This window comes from Meriones unguiculatus, chromosome 1 (genome assembly GCF_030254825.1).
Source record: "Meriones unguiculatus strain TT.TT164.6M chromosome 1, Bangor_MerUng_6.1, whole genome shotgun sequence".
In the NCBI taxonomy this organism is placed as follows: Eukaryota; Metazoa; Chordata; class Mammalia; order Rodentia; family Muridae; genus Meriones; species Meriones unguiculatus.
Window position 1 is genome coordinate 18,149,024 of NC_083349.1, and position 20,389 is coordinate 18,169,412.

The following is a 20,389-nucleotide window of genomic DNA, read 5'->3' on the forward strand; positions in this document are numbered from 1 at the left end:
TCTCCTCTAAGAACTGTCATCTTTTTAGGATGTACACTGACCCCCACCCTCTGGGGTCTCCATAGCTTCTCTGATCAATTGGACAGGTGACTTACAGCAGTCTTGGAGGGCCTTTCTAAAGGAGCCCCATAGTCTGCTGAGTCCTGGATGATCTCGAAAGACAAAAGCCAAAACACTGGCTGTCCTTTTCCACATTTTGTTCTCATTGGCTTAGGCCTCCAAGCTTAGTTGTTGAAGCTGAAGACAGCTTTGCCAGTCTTTAGGAGGATTTTTTTTTTTTTTTTTGTTCTTCAAGCCAGTTCTTTTGGATTTTGGTTTTGTCTGTTTTTCCTTTCTTTACAAGACAGGGTTTTTCCATGTAGCCCTGACTGTCCTGGATATCTCTCTCCCTCTTTTCCCTCTTCTCCCTCTCCCTTCTCATTTCTTCCCCTCTCCCCTCTCTTCCTCTCCATGTAGACCTAGGCTGTCCTCGAACTCAGAGATCTGCCTGTCTCTGCCTAAGTGTTGGGATTAAAGTCATGGGCCACCACCACCCAACATCTTCAAGACAGTTTTTATAAATGTTACAAAGAACATATCACTATTTTAAAAAAGAACCTCACTAAATTAAATAGAGGACTTCTCTCTGAAATTCTATCAGCATTCTCAATTTGGTCTTGGGTCTTTTACCAACCTTTAGTCATTAGGGATCTTTAAGTTCTCCACAAATGACTAGTTCAGACCGGTGATTGTTTAAGCTTCCTATTTTGCCGCTACTTATTTCTTTTCCATTTGGCCAGTCACTTTATCTTAGGGAAAAAAAAATATTATTTAAAAAACTTTCTTATAAAAATATTTTCTTTTAGTCTTTCTCACTAAAAGATATAGCCAAATGCTTTCACCCTTCTTTATTTTTCTCTCTCCTGCTTACTGAGTTCTTCCCACTTTATTTCCTCCCTTAATATTATAAAACAGAGCAACATAAGGGGATTTATCAGCTTACAAAGAGAGAAGCTAATTGAAATTACACTTTATAACATCCAATAATAAAGTTACCTGTCCACATATTGTCAAACTATAAGGTTCTTGCTTGTTACTAATCATAGGAAAAAAATATTAATTCTTGGACCGTTAAAAAATATTTTGGAGCTCAGTGGTTAAGAGAACTGACTCTTTTAGAGGACCTGAGTTGGATTCTCAGCACCCACATGGTGGCTGATAACCATATTTAAACTCCCCAGTTCAAGGGGATCTGACACCCTCTTCTGGCTTCTGCCAGTGTTGCATGGAGGGGGGTGCACAGACAAACACACACACATAATTTTTTTCATTAATTAAGAGAAAAAAGAGAAGAGGATGGACAGTCCAGGATGAACAAGAGACTGTTGGTTGAGTCATTGGGTCCACTGATGGCCTTTGTGTGTGGAGCAGGTCACACGTACGGAAGTAGGTGTGTAGCCAGACGGTGTAGAGGTCCCCATTTTATTAGAAGACTTGGTTGTGTCTAATTTTATTCCACACAGAGTTTTGCTAGTGACAGTAATATATGTGGTAAAGCAGACTTGCCGACAGGACAGATCATCTGGACGGGTAACTGATCCCTCATACAAAAAGAAGCCAAGAATGTGCGGATAGCGATCCCTTCCACTCCATGTGTCCAGTGACTGCCTCAGGTAAGAGCAATGTCCTTCCTGTGTTAAAGCAGACAAACAGAAGTGATAGGGGTACCCCTTGGTCATCCCGGGAACTCAGAATAACTGGCTGGTAGAATTCCTGAAACTACATTCGCCCGAGTCACTTTCACATCCTTGCAGAGAACAGCTTTAGAAAGACACATCTGGGACTGGGGAGAGGTCCCAGAGGTCAAAGTCCTTGCTGCTGAAGCTTGAAGAGGGGAGTTTGGCTCCTCAGCACTCATGGAAATACTGGGTGGACATAACAACTTCCCTCTGTCCCCAATGCATGGGAGGCAGATAATGGGGGATCCTGGACCAAGATGGCTTACTCCACTAACCATATTGGTGAGCTCTAAGTTCAAATGAGAGACCCTGCCTCAATACATGTGTTGGCATACTTTTTTTTTTTTAAGCTGGATAGGAGATCCTTTTTATTGATTTGGAAGTGGGCTTTTTAGTGAAGTCCCTTTAGGTTTAAGAGCATTTTCTTGCTTCCTTTCTTCCTCCAGTTTCTGCTGCCTGAGCTTCCATGCCTGTAATCCAGCATCCATTTCCTCTGTCAGCAGTACAACTCTTCTTGCAGGCTTTTCCCTTTGAGCTTTTATTCGTAGCTGGCCTTTCCCTGGGGGCGCAGGGCTGGACTGCAAAAAGAATGAGTAGTACACACGCATGCCCAACCATGTACTTGCATGTGCACGTGTGCACACACATATAAATTCATCCTGGTAGATCCGATAAATAGGAACCTACAGGCTTTAAGTTTTCTGGAACTCAGATGTGGGATTGTGAAAAGCCAACGGGATAAGGGGAACAGCTTTTCCATCTGGGGCTGGAGTCACCCAGAAGCAGAACAATTGTCAAATGAAAGAAAGGTGGTCTTAGGAGTATGCCCTGGGAGAACAAGAGATATTTGCAATAGACACATCATCTTGAGTCCTTTCAGCAATAGAAAGTAATAAAGCCTTGTCAGTATCACTAGGGGAGAGTACAGTAAGCAAGGCAGAGTGGGATCTCATCAAATTGCCTTGGCAATTGGAAGTTTTCCCTCTTGGCCAAACTTAAGAAAGCTCAGTTCTATGGAGTTTCCAGGCAAAAAGAGGAAACCAACAAAGAAAGGAGGCATCAATCTTCAGATCCTCACCATCAATCAAAGAAAGAAGTGAAATGGTTCTCTGGGTGACAGCAGAGATTATCTGGGGTCAAAGTAGCCACAGAGGAAGGGAAGTGGTGAGAGGAGGGTTTCCTGGTAAGGAAAGAGCAGAGGCCTGCAGTAGAGAGAGTAACCAGAACAGAAATGTCTGGCACAGTTCCAAGACATGCTCGTTGTAAGAAAATTCAGGAGACATGTAGAGCTTTTCCAAGCTCCAGGAAAGATGGAGACAAATGGTCTCATACAGAGAGGCCTCCATATTGTCTTTGATGAAAGGACATCTGAACATTGGCACCAAAATAGTAAAGGATCTTGTTCTTAGTTTATTTTTTTTCTTTCTCTCTTTTCCTTTCTTTCTTTCTTTCTTTCTTTCTTTCTTTTCTTTCTTCCTTCCTTCCTTTCTTTTTTTCTCTCCCTTCCTCCATTTCTTTTAAAAGATTTCCAACTTAAGCAGAAGTTTGATTAACAAAAAAATTAAAGCATATACTCTAGGACTGAAGAATAGTTCAGTGGTTAAGAGCACTGACTGTTCTTCCAGAAGACCTGGGCTCAGTTCCCATATGATAGTTCACAATTGTCTGTAACTACATTCCAGAGAACCTGACATCCTCACACAGACATACATGCAGGCAAACACCAATGCACATGAAATAAAAATTAAACAAAAAAGCAAAAACATCAAATAAAAAGCATATACTCCAAGAGAGATTGAAGGTATGGGGTGGGCAGATAGCCTAGTAGATTCAACATTGTGGATTTAAGTGTCTTTATAAAATGTATGAGGTAGATGTCATATTTATGTGGTAAGGCTGCCTTTTTTTTTTTCTTCTCCAAAATCATGATAGACCACACATATATAGTGTGTGTGTGTGTGTGTGTGTGTGTGTGTGTGTGTGTGTGTGATGTAGTTGACCTGTCCAATTCCTGAAACTGAGTTCTCTGCTTCAGGCTCATTTTAGCTTTAGAGAACTCATGCTGCCAGATCTGAGACAAGAAAATTGCATATGGCAACTGGATCTAGAGAGGATCATGGATGCAGGGATCTCACGGCAGAGAAAACAGAAAGAAGAAAAACAGTGCATTTATGAGACCAGAATATCCTTTCTTCTTGTATGTTAGGGGGCACAGTAAAGAAACTGCTGACATGACTGCTCCATTATTAGGAGGAAGGTTTTTACTGTGCATAAGAGAGATAAAATATCCAGAGGCATCTGGAAGAGTCCAGAGCAGAGAGCAGAGAGAGCAGACCGGACATGGCCAGGGCTAACGAAGCCGGAGAGAATAACGGAGATAACAAGAGATGGCGAATACCAAGAGAAGTGAGAATAGCAACAGAGCAAGAGAGAATAACAAGAGTGAGTAGCTGGATTGTAAAAAGGATGAGTAGCTGGTGGGAGGGGAGCCTGTGAGCTTAGGGTGGAGAAGGTCAGGGTAGAGGAGACGAGAAGGGCTAGAATTCTAGATGTATAAGCATTCGTGATCCTTCAGAGGAGCCAAAGGGGAAGGCATCAAAACCACACTGAAGGTGATTCTACTCTGAAGCCGGAGTCTTTTAAGGGTGTGTACCCATGGTTAGTGCCTGTGTGTGACAGGAAAGTGTTCTAGAGCCTCAGTTCCTGATACTGTAGCAACACCCTAATTGCATCATCAAGGATGTTTAACAATAAAAGAACGTTCTAACCATGGGGAAACACAACTACCAAGACTTAGTTGCCATTTCTCTTGGTTCTCTCAACTCCAACCCCTTGCCTTTGTGCTATCATCATCTCTCCACTCTTTTTATGATCTGGTGTTGGTCATGGTAGTTAGTGGACATCTTTAGCCTTAAATGAGGAAAGGTTAGATCAGGTGAGTCTATGTCAAGTCAGTGTATGTTATAGTTGGGAACAAGAAGAAGAAGAAGAAGAAGAAGAAGAAGAAGAAGAAGAAGAAGAAGAAGAAGAAGAAGAAGAAGAAGAAGAAGAAGAAGAAGAGGAAGAGGAGGCATAGAACAATCAGCGAACGTTATCGGAACATGGCTTTAGAAGGCTGAAGTGTGCCTTCCTTGGCTCAGTCTTCAAGGAGGTGGTTTGCACTCTGCGTGGCTTGGGATCAAAGGGTGATGAGAGCAATGGCACTTCCCTGTAGTCCCGGCTTCATTAGACTTCTGTGTCCTGAAAAGGATAGGCCTCACAGCAGCAAGTATGTGCCCCTGCAGGGGCCTGTTTTGTGGCTTTGCAATAACATGCTGGCCTTGCTTCGTATCTTGGGATTCTGTGAGACCAGAGAACTAAAGTTCAGCCCCGATCCCCAAAGTTGTAAAAGGGGCACATGGGTAGTCTATGCTTACCGTTGAGTGCTTATAGGTAACGTCTAGGGTATGGGGAGGTAATGAGGCAGTGGCTTTCCCTGTAGCTCCAAGTGCTATAGTGACAAAATGACCTACAGAGCATGATGGTCTACTGGTCTGTGAGTGACAACTGCATTGCTGAGGCCATTTGTTGCACCTTTTTCCCTGGGAGACATAAACAGGCATCTATCCCCTCCTTATGGGGCTTCAATGACCGATCAAAGTACAATTCCACCAAAATCTAATTGGGTGGATCAATTAGTTTATTGTTGACTACTTACAGAGCATCAGTAAGGAATTACTTAAAGAGTATGGATTGTCTCGTGCTGTGGTGCACACCTGTAATTCCTCCACTCAGGGAGGCAGGTGAATCTCTGTGAGCTCAAGGCCAGCCTGCTCTACAAAGGGAGTCCAGGATGAGCCAATCAAGGCTACACAGAGAATCCCTGTCTCGAAAAAACAAACAAAACAAATAACAAACAAACAAAAATTCTCCCTCTGCAACTTCCCCATAGCTGCATGGTGGAGTGCCCCTTCAATTAAATTTTCCCCCTCCATATACTATTTCACCTCCTGAGTCCCCAAGGCCATGTGCAAGAAAATAGGATCAAAACAATCTGAGTTCCTTCTTTTGTCCCTACCTTCCATGCACAGGATTTCAGAACCAAACTGACAAATTCTCTAGGGTTGGAGGTGGGAACATTGCTCAGGCGGATGCCAGGAAACACAGAAGATGCCATGCTAGTTCAGGACTCTGGTGGTTAAGGGGGTACCTCAAGAAAACAGGAGGCCTTGCAGTCATGTTCTCACAACCTTTCCGTCAGCCAGCTTGCCACGCAGTGAAATTTGAAATATTGGCTCCATGTGAAGTTGCTGAATAGGTTAAAGTGAAAAGTGATTTATTGTGTCCTTCAACGCCAAGGAACTGTCCTTAATTCTGACAGTCACTCAGTCCCCTCATTGCTTCTGCCATGAAAGACATGGAGTTCCTTGTGTTGCCCTTCTCCTACAGGCTTCATGTAGCAGCATGGGGTTAGGGGTCACCCCAATTTATTTTTCTGCTGCTGAGATAAACATCACAATCAAAAGCAAGTTGGGGAGTGTCTTAGTTACTTTTTTATTGCTGGGATAAGACACTATGGCCAAGGCAACTTTGGCATGGACCGCGTAGTGACTGCTGCTGCTTGACAAAATTCCAGCACACTGACATCAAGAACCACAATTCTCCAGCAACCTTTTACTTTGATCTTTGGTGATTTCTCACTGTGTGTTATGGGAGTCTCTCTCTCTCTCTTTATTTATTTATTATGTATTTATCTTTATTATGTTCTGTCTGCACATCAGAAGAGGGCACTAGATCTCATTATAGACGGTTATGAGTGGTTGCTGGGAACTGAACTCAGGACCTTTGGAAGAGGAGCCAGTGCTCTTAACCTCTGAGCCATTTCTCCACCGATGGAAGTCTCTATGCTTTTTACCCTTAGGGAAATGTTGTATGGGCTTTGGCAGAGGGTGTGAGCATCTACAACAGAAATCTCTCTAAACAAAGTGATTCTTTGGGAAAAAAAAGTCTCTGGCACCGCGGGACCATATAGCGTGACAACTCTGCCTGCACTTACACAGGAATCCCCTTTGATCTCCTGTTTGCATCAAGAATAGAAAAGTTAAAGATTTATTAAATGAAAGGTTAATAAAATCTTGTGTACACCTGGTCCCAAGGATGAAAGCACACAATCAGAGAAACAAGGGGCTCTGACACAAAGCCCCAGAGGCCTTGGCAGGTGACGGCAAGAGTTCAGTTAATAAGTATCGAAGAGGGCCCATGATTGACTCCCTGGGTACATGGCTTACAGGTACACCCCACAAGGTGCAGATTGTGTTAAGGAGTTAGACTGGCTTGATGCCCCCTCTGCAGTGAAGGAATTAGGGTGGTGTGGCATGTTGGCAAAAGAGTAAGAGGTCAGGACTCTCCCTCTGAGAAGTGTGCGAGGAGAATGGGCCCATGCTGTAAAACAAAGGCACCACAGAGTGCAACCGGGAAACAGCTCCAGGCTTGTCACGCCCTGTGGTGCAGGTGCTGCATCATGCCCCTTGAGAAAGCAAAATCACTCCTGCAAGGTTTGTTTCTCAGGACTCAATGTCTGCCATTTCCTGACCACAAAGGCTGGGAGCATGCAGGAGGAAGTGTAACGGAGCACCTGGTGGGGTGGATGGACCTTAGAAAGCGATAGACACTTAGATTCTTGCCGAACTTACTGCTTTTGCTTTAAAGAAAAATACTGCAATAAAGTTGATGAGCTCTTTAATTCTGGATGTTGAAAAATAGGGCTAAAAACGAATCTGTGAGAAGATCATGCATTTCTTGGAACCATTAGGTCTGTTTTCAATATTGCTTGTGAAACAAACAATGTCAAAATAGAGCATAAACCGTGTAGCTTTTTTTCAGTAAACATACAAGCTATCTTGATTCACTCTCAGATCGCGTCAGACTCCTTCCTTCACCTACTCCACACCTCCTCTTTGGGACCTGAACCCAGCACAGCTTATAAGAGAAAGTATTTAATTTGGGCTCACAGTTCCAGAGGGTTAGAATCCATGATTATCATGGCAGGAACATGGCAGCAGTCAAGAGCAGGCATGCCAATGGAGCAGTAGTTGGGGGCTCATATCACAATCCACAAGCATGAGGCACACACACACACACACAGAGGTGAGTTTTGAAACATCAAAGTGTGTCACCTCCCAGTGACACACACCTCCTAGTCCCAAATAGTTCTCCCAACCGGGGACCTCGTATTCAAATATATGAATGTATAGAGAGGGTTAGTATACCATTCCCATTCAAACCACCACAGGGAGGAAAAGCTTTATTTGGCTTATAAGTTACAGTCCATCATCAACGGAAGCTACGACAGGAACTCCAGGGAGAAACAGAAGCAGGAATCATGGGGGAATGCTGCTTACTAGCTCGATTTCACTAGCCTGCTTCTTAAGTAAACCAGGAACAACATCTGCCCAGGCTGGGCCCTCCCACGTCAATCACTAATCAAGAAAACGTGGGGTTGGAGAGATGGCTCATCAGTTGATAGCACGGGCTGCTCTTCCAGAGGACCTGGCTTTGGCTCCCAGCACACATGTAGGAGCTAACAACCATGTGTTGTTGACAACCGGACTGACCCGCAAGTCAGCCCAGGAAAGTGCATGGACTTCAGCAGATGACCCCCCACCCTGAGGGTGGGCTTAAAGCTAGTTTCATGTCCCCTTGACACAAATTACCGTCATTTTGGAAGAGAGAAACTTGGCTGAGAAAAATGTGTCTATCAGATTGGCCTGTGGCCAAGGCTATGGTTCATTTTCTTGATTGATGACTGTTTCGGCTAGTTTTATGTCAACTTGACACAAGTTCTGAAAGGAGGGAACCTCAATTGAGAAAAAAAAGTCTCCCTAAGATCCAATGCAAGGCATTTTTAAAATTAGTGACTGATGGGGGAAGGCCCAACCCTGGGCTGGTGGTCCTGAGTTCTATAGGAAAGCAGGCTGAGCAAGGCATGGGAAGCAAGCCAGTAAGCAGCACCCCTCCATGGCCTCTGCATCAGCTTCTGCCTCCAGCTTCCTACCCTCCTTTGAGTGCCCGTCCTGACTTCCTCAGACAGTGAAGAGCAAGCACGGTGATATGAATAGGAATGGCCTCCGTAGCCTCCTGTGTTTGAATGCTTGGCCACGGAGAGTGGTGCTATTAGGAGGTGTGGCTTTGTTGGAGGAAGCATGTCACTAAGAGGTGGCTCTGAGCTCTCAGAAGCTCAATCCAGTACCCTTTCTCCTGCCTGCCTATCCAGATGTAGAACTCTCAGCTCCTTCTCCAGCACCATGGCTGCCTGCATGCTGCTATGCTTTTTGCCACGATGACAACAGACTAAACCTCTGAACTGTAGGCCAGCCTCAGTTAAAGGTTTTTCTTTATAAGAGTTGCCATGGTCGGAGTGTTTCTTCACGGCAATTAAACCCTAGCTAAGACAAACCGCGATGTGGACATGTTAGCCAAATAAACTCTTCCCTCCCGAAGTTGCTTTGACCACGGTAATACTAACCCTAACTATGACAAGGACTGATGTGAAAGGGCCCAACTCACAGTGGAAGGGGCCATGCCTGAGAAGGAGGTCCTGGATGGTGTAAGAAAGCAGGCTGCGCAAGCCGTGGTGAGCAGGCCAGTAAACAGCGATCCTCCAAACAAAGGTTGCTTTTGGCTGTGGGGTTTTATCACAGCAGTCAAAACCCTGAGACAGGGATGCTCTGGGCATGAAAGATAGTAAATAAATAAAAAGTGTTGGGCCACATAATTTTATTATTAGCCCTAAGATTATTGCCTCGGTATTATTTAACCCACTATAACTTATATAAATAATAAGACACAGACACCTGTTGGACTTTAATATAGCCTTATTACCTTGTTCGGGCAGATATTTCACTATCTCAATAACCTCGCCATCCATCTCCCAGCCCCCACCCAATGCCATCCGCCTTAATCCTCCTCATGTGGTCTACCTTCCATTCATAATCCCGATATAGTTGCTTTTATTCTTCATCTGGGTGTTTTCTCCATCCAAGCCACCTTCAGAGTCCTTCCTCCAGGCCTATGTGGTTCCTTCTCCACACTAAACCATCTCAGTGTCCTGCTTCCTCCTTTCTTCTCATCTGTCTGTTTCCGGTAATTCTCCCATCCTCCAAAGCTGGGGAACCTTAGCCACGCCTACCCCATTCTGCCCTGCCCAACTATACTTTAATCAACCAATCAGGTGAAATGTCTTAGGCAGATTTACAAAACAAAAATAGGTGTAACCAGATCTTGAGGGCCAGTAATTAGCATTCAAATAAAGTATCCGAACCCGAGGCCAGGCTATGGCTCTGAACAGGGACAGTGAGGGGCTACAGCTGTTTTACCGGGGTTGAGAAGATTTTTCAGGCCTGCAGAAAGCTCCAGAACCCCTTCCCTAAGCAGCCACCGGGGGTGGAGGGGGTGTCAAGTCTTGACCAGAGTTTCTGGACAAAAAATTTGCCTGACCCTCGGCATTTCCTGTTATCCTACCCAGGGCTAATAGTAAGGCTATAAGGGAGACACTGCCCAACAATGCCCCCAGAGGCCTCCTTCCCCCTTAGGCTCCTTCAAGAAAAATATCAGGACAAGACAGGATGAAACAGTTGGTAGGTTTGTTAAGTATTAAGTTAGAAACCACCAGGCCATGGGGCTGGAGAGATGGCTCAGTGGTTAACAGCACTGTCTGTTCTTCCAAAGGACCTGGGTTCAATTCCCAGCACCCACATAGCGGCTCACAACCATCTATACCCCAATTCTAGGGGATCTGACACCTGCACACTAAGGCACATAAAATAAAATTATATATATAAAAAAAGAAAGAAACCAGGCCATGGTGGAGCACACCTTTAATTCCAGCACTCACGAGGCAGAGGCAGAAGAATCTCCAAGATAGAGGCCAGCATGGTCTACAGAATAATTTCCAGGATAGCCAGTGCTACACAGAGAAACCTTGTCTAAAACAAACAAAAAACTAGGGCCTGGAGAGGTAGCTCAGTGGTTAATAGCACTCACTGCTCTTCCAGAGGACCTGGGTTCGATTCCCAGCACCCACATGGCAGAGTTCATGCCCTCACACAGATATGCAGGCTAAACACCAATGCACACAAAACAAAAATGAATAAACTTTAAAAACTTAAGTATGGAGGCAATTTTGGCTTTGACTCTCAGTCAGTGAAGACGACAAACTGGATTCCCAGAGTGGAGCTTCTTCCCTTGGCACGTCCTAATTTACCATCTCTCTCTTGCTTCATTTGTACCTCTTTAGTCCTCAGCCAGCTCCCAATAAGACAAGATCCCTCACAAGGTCTTGAGGCCATCTTATCTGCAGAATGGGAGTCTGAGCCTTGTTTAGGGTCAGTCCAGGCTCCGGGACAGGGAATGAACTGCAACGCTGCTATGGGACCAGCAGGGGACACCAGGCTCCCACCGCAGCACCCAGCAAACTCTAAACAAGTCAGCCCAGCGGTCCACAGAAAGTACCAGTGGAACTTGTGACACATCTTGTCCGGGTTTTCTTCCTGAACGGAAAGGACCCAGGCCACGTCCTCCACTTTTGAACTGGACTGGGTACCTTGGGACTATGGGACCAGGGTCGAACAAAGCTCGGGTTCTCCCTGCAAATGTGCACAGCAGTAGGCCAGGAACGTGGCATATTGAGGAGAACCTGCGCGCCCACCTCAGAGAGAGGGCGACTGAGGTGAGCCGAATAAAGCCAGTCAAAGCACGGTGGCTGTTAGTGCACTTTATTAAATCTACTATGGTAGATGAGTGTTACATCTGTATATAGGGAGGGGTAAAGGGGCAAGGAAGGTGGGAGCTGTGGACGGTGAAGCACGTGTCAGGACCAAGAGCCAGAGGAGTCCTCCATCAAATCAAAGGCTGTCTAGCGTTTACAACAATGATGACGACGGCAACAATGGTGATAACAACCGTGAGGATGCTGAGGACCAGGGTGCTGATGTTCAGGCACTTGGCAGTGGAGGCGTAGGCCTGGGCTCCGGTCACATCGCCCACCATCTTCCTGTCCCTAGACTGGAGAGGAATAAACGGTCAGTGGCCCCGTAGCTGATCGGCAAATGCAGTGTCATTTTCCCCCACCACAGTCCTTGTGGACTGCATCTTCCTCACTTAGGCCAGGAACATTTTACATACTCTGATTATCCAGGAGGTCCCAGCACTTGCTGCTCACCCCACCACGGAATGTTGTTCCCCATGAATCTCCTGAACACTTTCCACACAGGCTAGCACCCCGGTCTGCAAGGTGAAGGGGGCACTCTAGGCATTCCTCTAGTCTGCACGGGGACAGTCTAACTCAGCATCCCCAGGCAGCCTCCCGCTGTGTCTGCCCAGGAGAGGCTTTAAACCAACACAAATGCACATGCATGCACGGGCACGCACGCGCGCACACACACCTGGGTGCCATCCGGGTAGCTGGAGCTTCAGGCTCACACACAGCTTCCTACACTGTCACCCCCACCTCTCCCGAACTCACCTTCACTGAGTAGGCGTAGGCTATGAAACCCAGGCAGCAGAAGTTCATGAAGAGTGTGTTGAACAGGGACCAGACCACATGGTCGGGCACAGAGACCTCTCTGGGCATGTTGATCACGGTGGTTCTGACAGAAGCTGATCCAGGGGTTCCCCCCAGCTCAGCCACCTCATACTCTTCCTTGATTCTTTCATAGTTTGGTGGGTGTCCTCCAGTGGTAGCAGTAAGGAAGGCTTGAGAAGTGTGGTTCATGGTGCCTGCCGAGCGAAGCCAACAGCGAAGGGTGGAGAGGATGGAGTGCTCTGTGGGTCGGCCCTTGCTCCACTGGTTTCGGTTTCTCACAAGTTTCCTTTTCCTGAATTTTTGGCCTGATGAGAATTGGCTGGGTTCGGGAGAGGCGGGGATCTAAAAAGCCCGTGGATCAAATTACTCTGGGGCAGGATGTCAGGAAGGATTGTGAATCAGGGGAACTTCCTGTTCACCAACCCCAGTCTGGACTTGCCCCAAGGCCCAAATCTCACTGTTTATGACTGAGGGGTCCTGGAGTTTACCAAGCTCAGGCTAACAGCTGCCTAAGCTCACGTGCTCTTAGCAAGATCCCAGCCAGGCCCCGTAGAACCCTCTATTCTCTCAGGAATAAAGGGTGCCCACAGAACACTCTTTGAAGGCCAGTAATGCCGGCTTTGATGCAGGTAGAGGTTGGGGTGAGCTGTACCTCTCTGTGTCTCTTTTTGCAGAGACCTAATGCAGAGTGCGGTCAGTCACTGGATCTAAATGACCCTAGGTTGCTTGGCTATTACCTCATGGGCCAGCGTTGGCGTATTTGTACTGCTACGCAAACTCCCTGTTTCCTTCTGCCCTAGCACAACGTATTAGCGCTAGTGGAATGGTCACTGAGGACCTTCACTATGCCAGAAAAGCTTTCTCAAATACATGCTGGGGTGAGGGCTGCAGCCAGGAAAGCCACGCCTGATCATGCTGAAGGGTTCAGTTTAGTGAGTATCCTTCCCTGATACCACGGAGGCCTGGCCTGGATTCTCCTGTTAGGAGTGATACCCATGTTCCATCTTGGTAGCACTGTAAGGACCAGACTACCAGACTTCAAGGTACCTTGTAGCACTCACCCTTCCTAGAGCTCTGTGTCTTGGGGTCTGTGGCTCCTCCAGTGTCCAGTCATTTCATCCACTGAGTTCCTCACAGGGACGTCAGCACCTCCTACAGTCACCCCTCTTCGCAATCCCCTCGGCTCGTACTGGCTTAATCAACATCTCTGCTAAGCTCCTGCCTGTAGGAATCTAGGTAGTACAGTATCCTTGGACCCACCCTCTCCCCCACAGAGGCTTCTGCCAGGCCTCAGGCTCAGGGTACGATGCAGCAGAGTAGGGCTTTGGTCTGGGGGCAGGGTCTCTGACTAGAGCCTGCGAGGGCTGCTTTCTGTTTATCACTTGGTGCAAAGGGCACTCTCTGCTGGCCCAGGGATCACCAGAGGGGCAGGAATTGATTGAAAAGCACTTCTGGAAGACTAAAGGTCAGGGCCAACAGGGTTGGCGAAGGGGACAACATACGGTTATGGCCAGTGTCCTTCAGTCGAGATGGCACTGAAAGGCCATGTTCCCTGATCTAGTGTCCCTGTACCTTTCTAGTGTCCTCTACCTGGAATCCATCGATTCCTGCCAGAGAACCTCTATCCTGTAACTGCGAAACAGGTGATGAAAATGAGTGGGGGACAAGAGTAGTGTAGGGGACAGGACAGTGTAGGTTGGGGGACAGGAGTTTCTCTCCTGTCCCGTCATGATGAGACATTGCTTTGTTTACTCCCTGGCTTTGGATAGGGAGCAGCTTGGAGTCTTCCGACCCAGCTGACCACTCAACTTTGCCCAGCAGGCCACCAACACAACGGGAAGGAATAATACCTTCCATTGCTTCTGCAATTATACATTTGGTGACTGGGACTCTCCACAGCTGAGGAGCCCTACTGTGGGCTCACTCGTGGGTTGTAGGAAACACTAGCCAGATCTAGCCCCACGTGTTCTACTTCAGACATGTGGTTAGGATGGTGTTCAGTCTGGAGATCACAGCCTCACTCCTGTGTCCAACTGCACCTAACATGTCTGAGGTTTCCACGCCTTCAGGATAGTTGCCCATGCATTGCTCATAGGCAGCATCAGGAAGGACTGAAGTGTGGCCACAGGGACTGTGCTCCTTGTCCTCATGTCTCTACCTTCATTCAGTCATAGACCTGGGGCTGAGGTTGAGCACTCCAAAGGCCCAGGGCCATAAGTTTTAGTGGAGTTGCCACACTGGGTCCTTGTCAGAAACTCTTGTTCCTTGGCTGGTGCAAACTGAAAAGGCCTCGATCTCTCCCTTGGACTTAGTTTGTTGAGTCACTCACTCCCCTCCAGTATGACAGTGCGCTCCCAGTGGGATCCTGCCTTCACTGCTGTTAGAGTCTTCCTGAGACCTCATCTCCCAGGACAGTGAAGGGGGTACTACTGCCTCAGAACCCCGGACCTGGGTGAAGCGGCATCTCTAACATCTCCTAGCCCCACAAGATGAGTCTCAGTGCCTTACATCATCTCAGGGCCCAGGACTAGCCATGTACCCACACAGAGAGACAGTGCCACCCAGGGCTCCAGTGACTTTTAATCTTGGGATGCCCAAAATGAGGTGGAAATGCAGACACAAGGGCATCCAGGAAGAGGAGAGGTGAATTTCCAGTACAGACTAATGGTTAAGGGTGCCAAGGCCTATGGAGACCCGCCCCTCCCCATTTCAGGATCTGAGGACCCACAGTGAGAAGGCACTCTGTGTTCACTTCCTGCTGCCCACCCCTGACCTGAACAAACCTGTGAGATGCTGGTGAGAGGGTAAGGGTCGGAATCCAAGCTGGAGGCCACCACAGAAATCTTGGACACAGAGGACCTGAGCTGGTCCTCTATCCCTAGACTGAGTATTCACTAGCTCATGGTCCTGTGCCCTTCCTATGCACTCTAGGAACCTGCTAAGTAAAAGAGGACCCCCTATTCAGGATGCTTATCAGCTGCTATCTCCAGCAAGAGGGCCAGAAACCTCCCTAGTTGTGGATCCCCTGTACTACCTCTTCCTCCCCGCCCCCATCCCCACACACAGCTCCTGTTAGACAAAAAGGAAGCTAGGGGAACCCTGAGTAAGCTCAGTGCAGGACCCATCAGGGGACAGAGACACACAAGCACAATGGCTAGCACATGCACTAGCTAGCACTGTTTACACTTGATTTATTGAATCCAGTGTGAGCAGATGTGTGAGGGCAACATTTACATGAGGAGCAGAGTGATAGGTCAGGGCCCCTATCCAGGATACGGGGCAATTGCGAAGGGCAGAACACATGCATGCTTTCATCAAGAAAACGGTGTATGAGAGAATTTAATCCATTGACTCTGTACACCAAGAGCACATACTTCACAGTGTCTATATGGTTATATAAAAATATTTTCCCTGTTTTTTAACTGCGCTATATACAATGATAAGTATGATGAACATAATGATGGAGATGACCACAGCACTGATGTTCAGGTTCTTGGCAGTTGAAGCAAAGGTCTGGGCTCCACTCATATCGCCCACCATCTTCCTGTCCCTGGACTAGAAGAGACAACATAATCAGTGTGGCCTTGGAACAAGTCATCTGAGAGCCAGATGCTCTGCCGTAGTTCCCCCACTGTCCTTCCCACGCACTGCAATCTCCTCCCTCAGGTTAGGGACCCCTCTCTCTTTCCCACACTCAGACCGTCTAGCAGACCCCCAGCGCTGGCTGCTCACCTGCTCACAGCCCTGTGCCCCAGCCAGAAGGTGGGGGGGGGGCATTCCAGGAACAGCAGAAAGAAAGCAGCAGGGAGAAACCCTCTCAGAGTGGAGACAGCCTTAGCCTACAGAGGAGCATCTCCAAGATACATACAACCCACATACACACTCTGTGTGCTATAGACACAGTCTATACACACAAACACATAAGTACATACAGGACACCGAGCACAGAGTGGCACGCACAGGGTGTGCGTGTCCCAGGTACCTTCAGGGCAGGAGAAGCCTCAGTCTCACACGTACCTTCTTGAACCATCGCTCCCACCTCAGACACTCACCTTCACAGAGTAGACATAGGCAATGAAACCCAGGCAGCAGCTGTTCATGAACAGGGCGTTAAACATGGACCAGGTAACATAATCCCGCGGGATACTGTCCGTGTGGATATGAACCACAGTGGATGTCACGTGAGCTGAGCTGGGCTTCTCCTCCATCAGGGTTTGTGCTTACAGAAAGCTCTTGCTTCAAGGAAGTTCATAAAGGTAGTGGAGTCCTGAGCACTTATATATGACCATTTGTGGGTGTGGTCCGGATGCCAGGGGATGGCCACACAGGATATGGGCCCCCTGCTCACCCTCACCCCACCTCCTCAACGTTCCCTTCAGAGTTCTGTTTTCTCCAAACTTTCTGCTCCTCTTCGTAACAATAACAAATTATTTAGAAAGTGGGATGTGCTAACAGATTACTGAGTGGTTCCTATGGTTACTGGTATCCTGGAACCCAAGATAGGGCTTGGCCTCCACCTTCTTGCTTAGAATAAGAGTACTGGTGCTTTTTCTAGGCCTGGGCATCTCCCTAGCCCAGGCCAAAATCTATAGCAGCTATTTTCCTAACCAGGGATTTTGCAGCCCTCTACCATCCCATCCCCAGATTGCCCAAAGCCAGTCCTCACTATAGAAGCCTCCTCTGCAGAAATCCATGTCCTCTCACTTGCTTCGGATCAGAGCTGGAGAGAGCCACAGATTGCTGTCATGCCTGTTGTCGCAGAACCAATGGTTAGTATGGTGCCTTTTATGCCAGGGCTCTGCTCACAGGCTGGGAGACTGAGCTATTTATTGCTGTTTTCCTTCGGCAGGGTGCTGGATTTTGGTGGGGGCCTGGAACTGGCTTCCAGGCAGAGAACGGCAGTTATATTTTCTTTCAAAGGCGGCTAGAGAGCTTTAGAGCAAGGCCCATGTGCTAAACTGGCCCATGTAAGGTTTTTCATGGAGTATTACAGTTTAGCTTTTTTTTTTTTTTTTTTTTTTTTTTTTTTTTTTTTTTTTTTTTTTTTTTTTAGTGGCAGTGGAAACTCTGGAGTTCCAAAAGATACCAAAGTGTTACAGCTCTTGGCTAAGCTGCTGGGCTGAGCACAGCAAAGATGTGATCCAAAGCCCATGCTTGGTGGGCTTTCAGCCAAGACATAGGCCTGGTGAGATCCAGCTCTGGTGAGTCCCAGGCCCAGTGGGCCAGAGGGCAGGCCCAGTGAGAGGCAGCCCAGCAGCAGATAAATGATGAATCTCAGACAGCCATGGTGAAAGTCTGATGGTTATCACAAACAAAACCTCACCATATTTATTTGAAATCGTAGATTTACAAACCTTGGGCAGTAGGAGGGATTTTGAGGGTGAATGTGTTTATGTGTTTGATTTGATGGGGTTGGGTTACGGGTTAGTAATACTTGGTTTACATATAGTGGCACAGTGCCTCATTTTCCATACAGTAGATGATCCTATCACAAGGAGAACACAGTGCTTAATTACCCTATGGGTGGCAGAAAAATCTCTAAGTATGAGGGTCACTGCTGAAGACTAAGATCCTTAGCAGGGTGGTCTATTTCTAGGAATAGCTAGCTAGCTGAATGTGATCTTTCCTGAAAGCTATGTGACACTCCTTACAAGACTTGGGGTCACCCATATTGGCGTGGAAGGAGATGTTGAGGGCCTCGTGGAGAAAAGGGAGTCCACCATCATAAACAGAGCACAAAGATATGGCTATCTGGAGACTTCAACCTAATCCACCAAAGCCCTACGATTTATGTCGAGCCCACGGTAGCACCCTGGCAGTGCTAGACTAATTTATTTGGTTGATTCCACTTTTCCTTCTCATCCTTCATCATTTTATTAAAAGACTTGGAGTTTGGGGGAAAGATGTGTGGAACACACCCAGTGGGGCTACAGGAGGTGCAATACCCAGTTGGCCAGGACCTTCCTGAAATTGTAATCCTTTCTTCCTGCCTCAGCCCCCACAGAAGGATGGGGAAATCAGATCAGAGAGAGGTTAAGCCAATGCTAGCAAGTGATGAATGTGCTGTTAATTTTCCCCAAAATGACAGAAACTAAGATCCTGGAGCAGTCCCTAACCCCAGGCCCTGGCCCTGAGCCCTCTCTTCACACTGCAGACATTGGGCTACCTATTTCTTCTGCTTTGCTCTCAGAAGCCCCAGGACCAGTAGTCCCCAGCATGACAAAGCCACCATGGATCTCCTTGTCTTGTCCTATCCTCCCAGACTTCTGGGTCCCTGGAAGCTACTGTCCTGGCTCTTCTCCAAGGTGGCTTTTGTGACCAGGAGCCTTTTGAGTATGGTGAATTGTACTTATCAAGAGCATAAAGTATAAAGCATACACTGAATTTTGAAGACTTGATGTTAATTTCAGTTCTGTTGCTATGACAAATATCTGACCTGCTCCAATCCCCCCCCAAAAAAAAAATAGAGAAAAAAGTTTATTTGCTTATAATCCCAAGTTACTGTCTATCATTTCAGGACAGTAAAGTCAGGAACTCACACAGCTAGTCATAGCATATCTGCAATCAAGAGCAAAGAAATGAGTCATTGCTTGCTCAGCTAGCTCTCTCCTCTCATATAGGTTTCAGGACACCCCTGGCCAGGGAAGGGTATTCTCCACAATGGACTAGATATTTCCATATCAATTACCAAACTAGACAGTACCTCATAGATAGGCCAACCCGATCTAGAGAATTCCTCTCAAGACTCTCCCCAGATGATTCTAGATTGTGTCAAGTTGAGAGTAAAAACTAACCAATATAGTTGGTGAGGGAGGGAAATAATGTTTAAAGAAAATGGAACATGTGTATTTCATCAATAATTTTCAAAATATTTATTTTTGTAATTTTGAACCATGTGTGTCCTTGGGGGAATACGCGAACATGAGTACAGACGCCTGAGGAGACCAGAAGGGTGCCTGTTGCCATGAGTCATTGTGATCTGCCTGATGTGAGTGCTGGAAACATAAAACTTTTTGCTTGGCCAAAATATTTTCAAGTGTGTGACCATTTTCTTGAAACCCCCGAATCACTCCTAATACCTTCTTCTTTTGACAGTATAGCTAGGCTCACATGGGCATGTATGTGAGCTATGGGGCTTCTGGGTAAGAGCTCTGGTTTATTGGGAGTGACTCACCACATCTCTTCTCATGGCAGCATGTGATGTGGAATGAACTTCTCATCATGGCCAGTGCCCAAGGAAACCTCACAGACCCCTCTCTGCCACTGACCCTGCCTAGAAAGAAGGCATTGTATCCTCAGCTTGGACTGAAAGAGAGTGATGCCAGCTGCACATCCCCAGAGATACCTGGTAAGCACAGGAAAGGCCTACATGTCGCCAGGCAGAAAGTGCAGGCTCCCTCCTTGCAGCCGGCTTCATACTCTGGCAACACAGATGGGGGAAGATCCATCTGATGGGGAAACAGGAATGAAAGGAAACTAAAGCAATCCCTTTCCTCTGGACCAGTGAAAGAGAAAGCTGCACAGATCCTGGAACGTTAAAGTGAATAGGAGAATATAATTGCAGTATTGCTGCCACAGCCAGCATGCCCCCCTGAGGGAACACCCAACGCAGAGCTAGACAGTGAGACTCCAGAAAGAGATAAAGGCATCCTCATCCACAGAATCCTGAGGTGCTCTAGAGCCTTTCTTTGTAGAACAGGCATCAAGAGAGTCAGACACCAAGGGCCTGAGGGAGCTGAAGTACAAGGGAGCAGTAGAGCTCTCTCTAGGACAGACATGGTGAGACTGTTGCCACGTGACTCTCAAATCAAACAGGGTTTCTTAAAGCTGATGCCATATGTGAAATAGTTGCGCTGTCTCCTGAAATACCAGCTCAGGGTCTAGCAGTGAGAACCCTGCCTCTGCCTGGTTTCCATTGCTGCAGCAGTCTCCAACACTAGCTTTGTTATAATAATAACAATAAAAAAAAATTGAGGTTCATTTGGGCTCCTAATTCCAGAGACCAGAAGTCTCAAGTTGACTAGCTTCCTGGTGATAATCCCTTCATGAGGATCTCTCACTACGAGAGCTCCTGCTCAGGGCCCAGGGCAGTGGCTACTGAATATGGGTA

At 47.1% G+C, this 20,389-nt stretch overlaps 3 protein-coding genes across 3 annotated transcripts; all 3 read right to left on the reverse strand.

The window, feature by feature from the left end:
• Positions 1-2,086: 2,086 nt before the first annotated feature.
• Positions 2,087-5,874, reverse strand: LOC110553905 (large ribosomal subunit protein mL52-like). Its single transcript, XM_060376254.1, has 2 exons — positions 5,776-5,874; positions 2,087-2,296 (listed from the first exon to the last, which is right to left on the reverse strand). Exons 1-2 carry the CDS (start codon positions 5,872-5,874, stop codon positions 2,087-2,089), a joined length of 309 nt encoding a protein of 102 aa, XP_060232237.1.
• A 5,580-nt stretch (positions 5,875-11,454) lies between these two features.
• LOC110553917 (interferon-induced transmembrane protein 3) lies at positions 11,455-13,598 on the reverse strand. Its single transcript, XM_021646224.2, has 3 exons — positions 13,341-13,598; positions 12,220-12,621; positions 11,455-11,759 (listed from the first exon to the last, which is right to left on the reverse strand). Exons 2-3 carry the CDS (start codon positions 12,466-12,468, stop codon positions 11,595-11,597), a joined length of 414 nt encoding a protein of 137 aa, XP_021501899.1. The 5' UTR covers positions 12,469-12,621; positions 13,341-13,598; the 3' UTR covers positions 11,455-11,594.
• A 1,855-nt stretch (positions 13,599-15,453) lies between these two features.
• On the reverse strand, positions 15,454-16,682 carry LOC110553929 (interferon-induced transmembrane protein 3-like). The gene is made up of 2 exons (XM_021646242.2): positions 16,332-16,682; positions 15,454-15,834 (listed from the first exon to the last, which is right to left on the reverse strand). The coding sequence occupies exons 1-2, from the start codon at positions 16,485-16,487 to the stop codon at positions 15,664-15,666; spliced, it is 327 nt and encodes a 108-aa protein (XP_021501917.1). The 5' UTR covers positions 16,488-16,682; the 3' UTR covers positions 15,454-15,663.
• Positions 16,683-20,389: the final 3,707 nt, after the last annotated feature.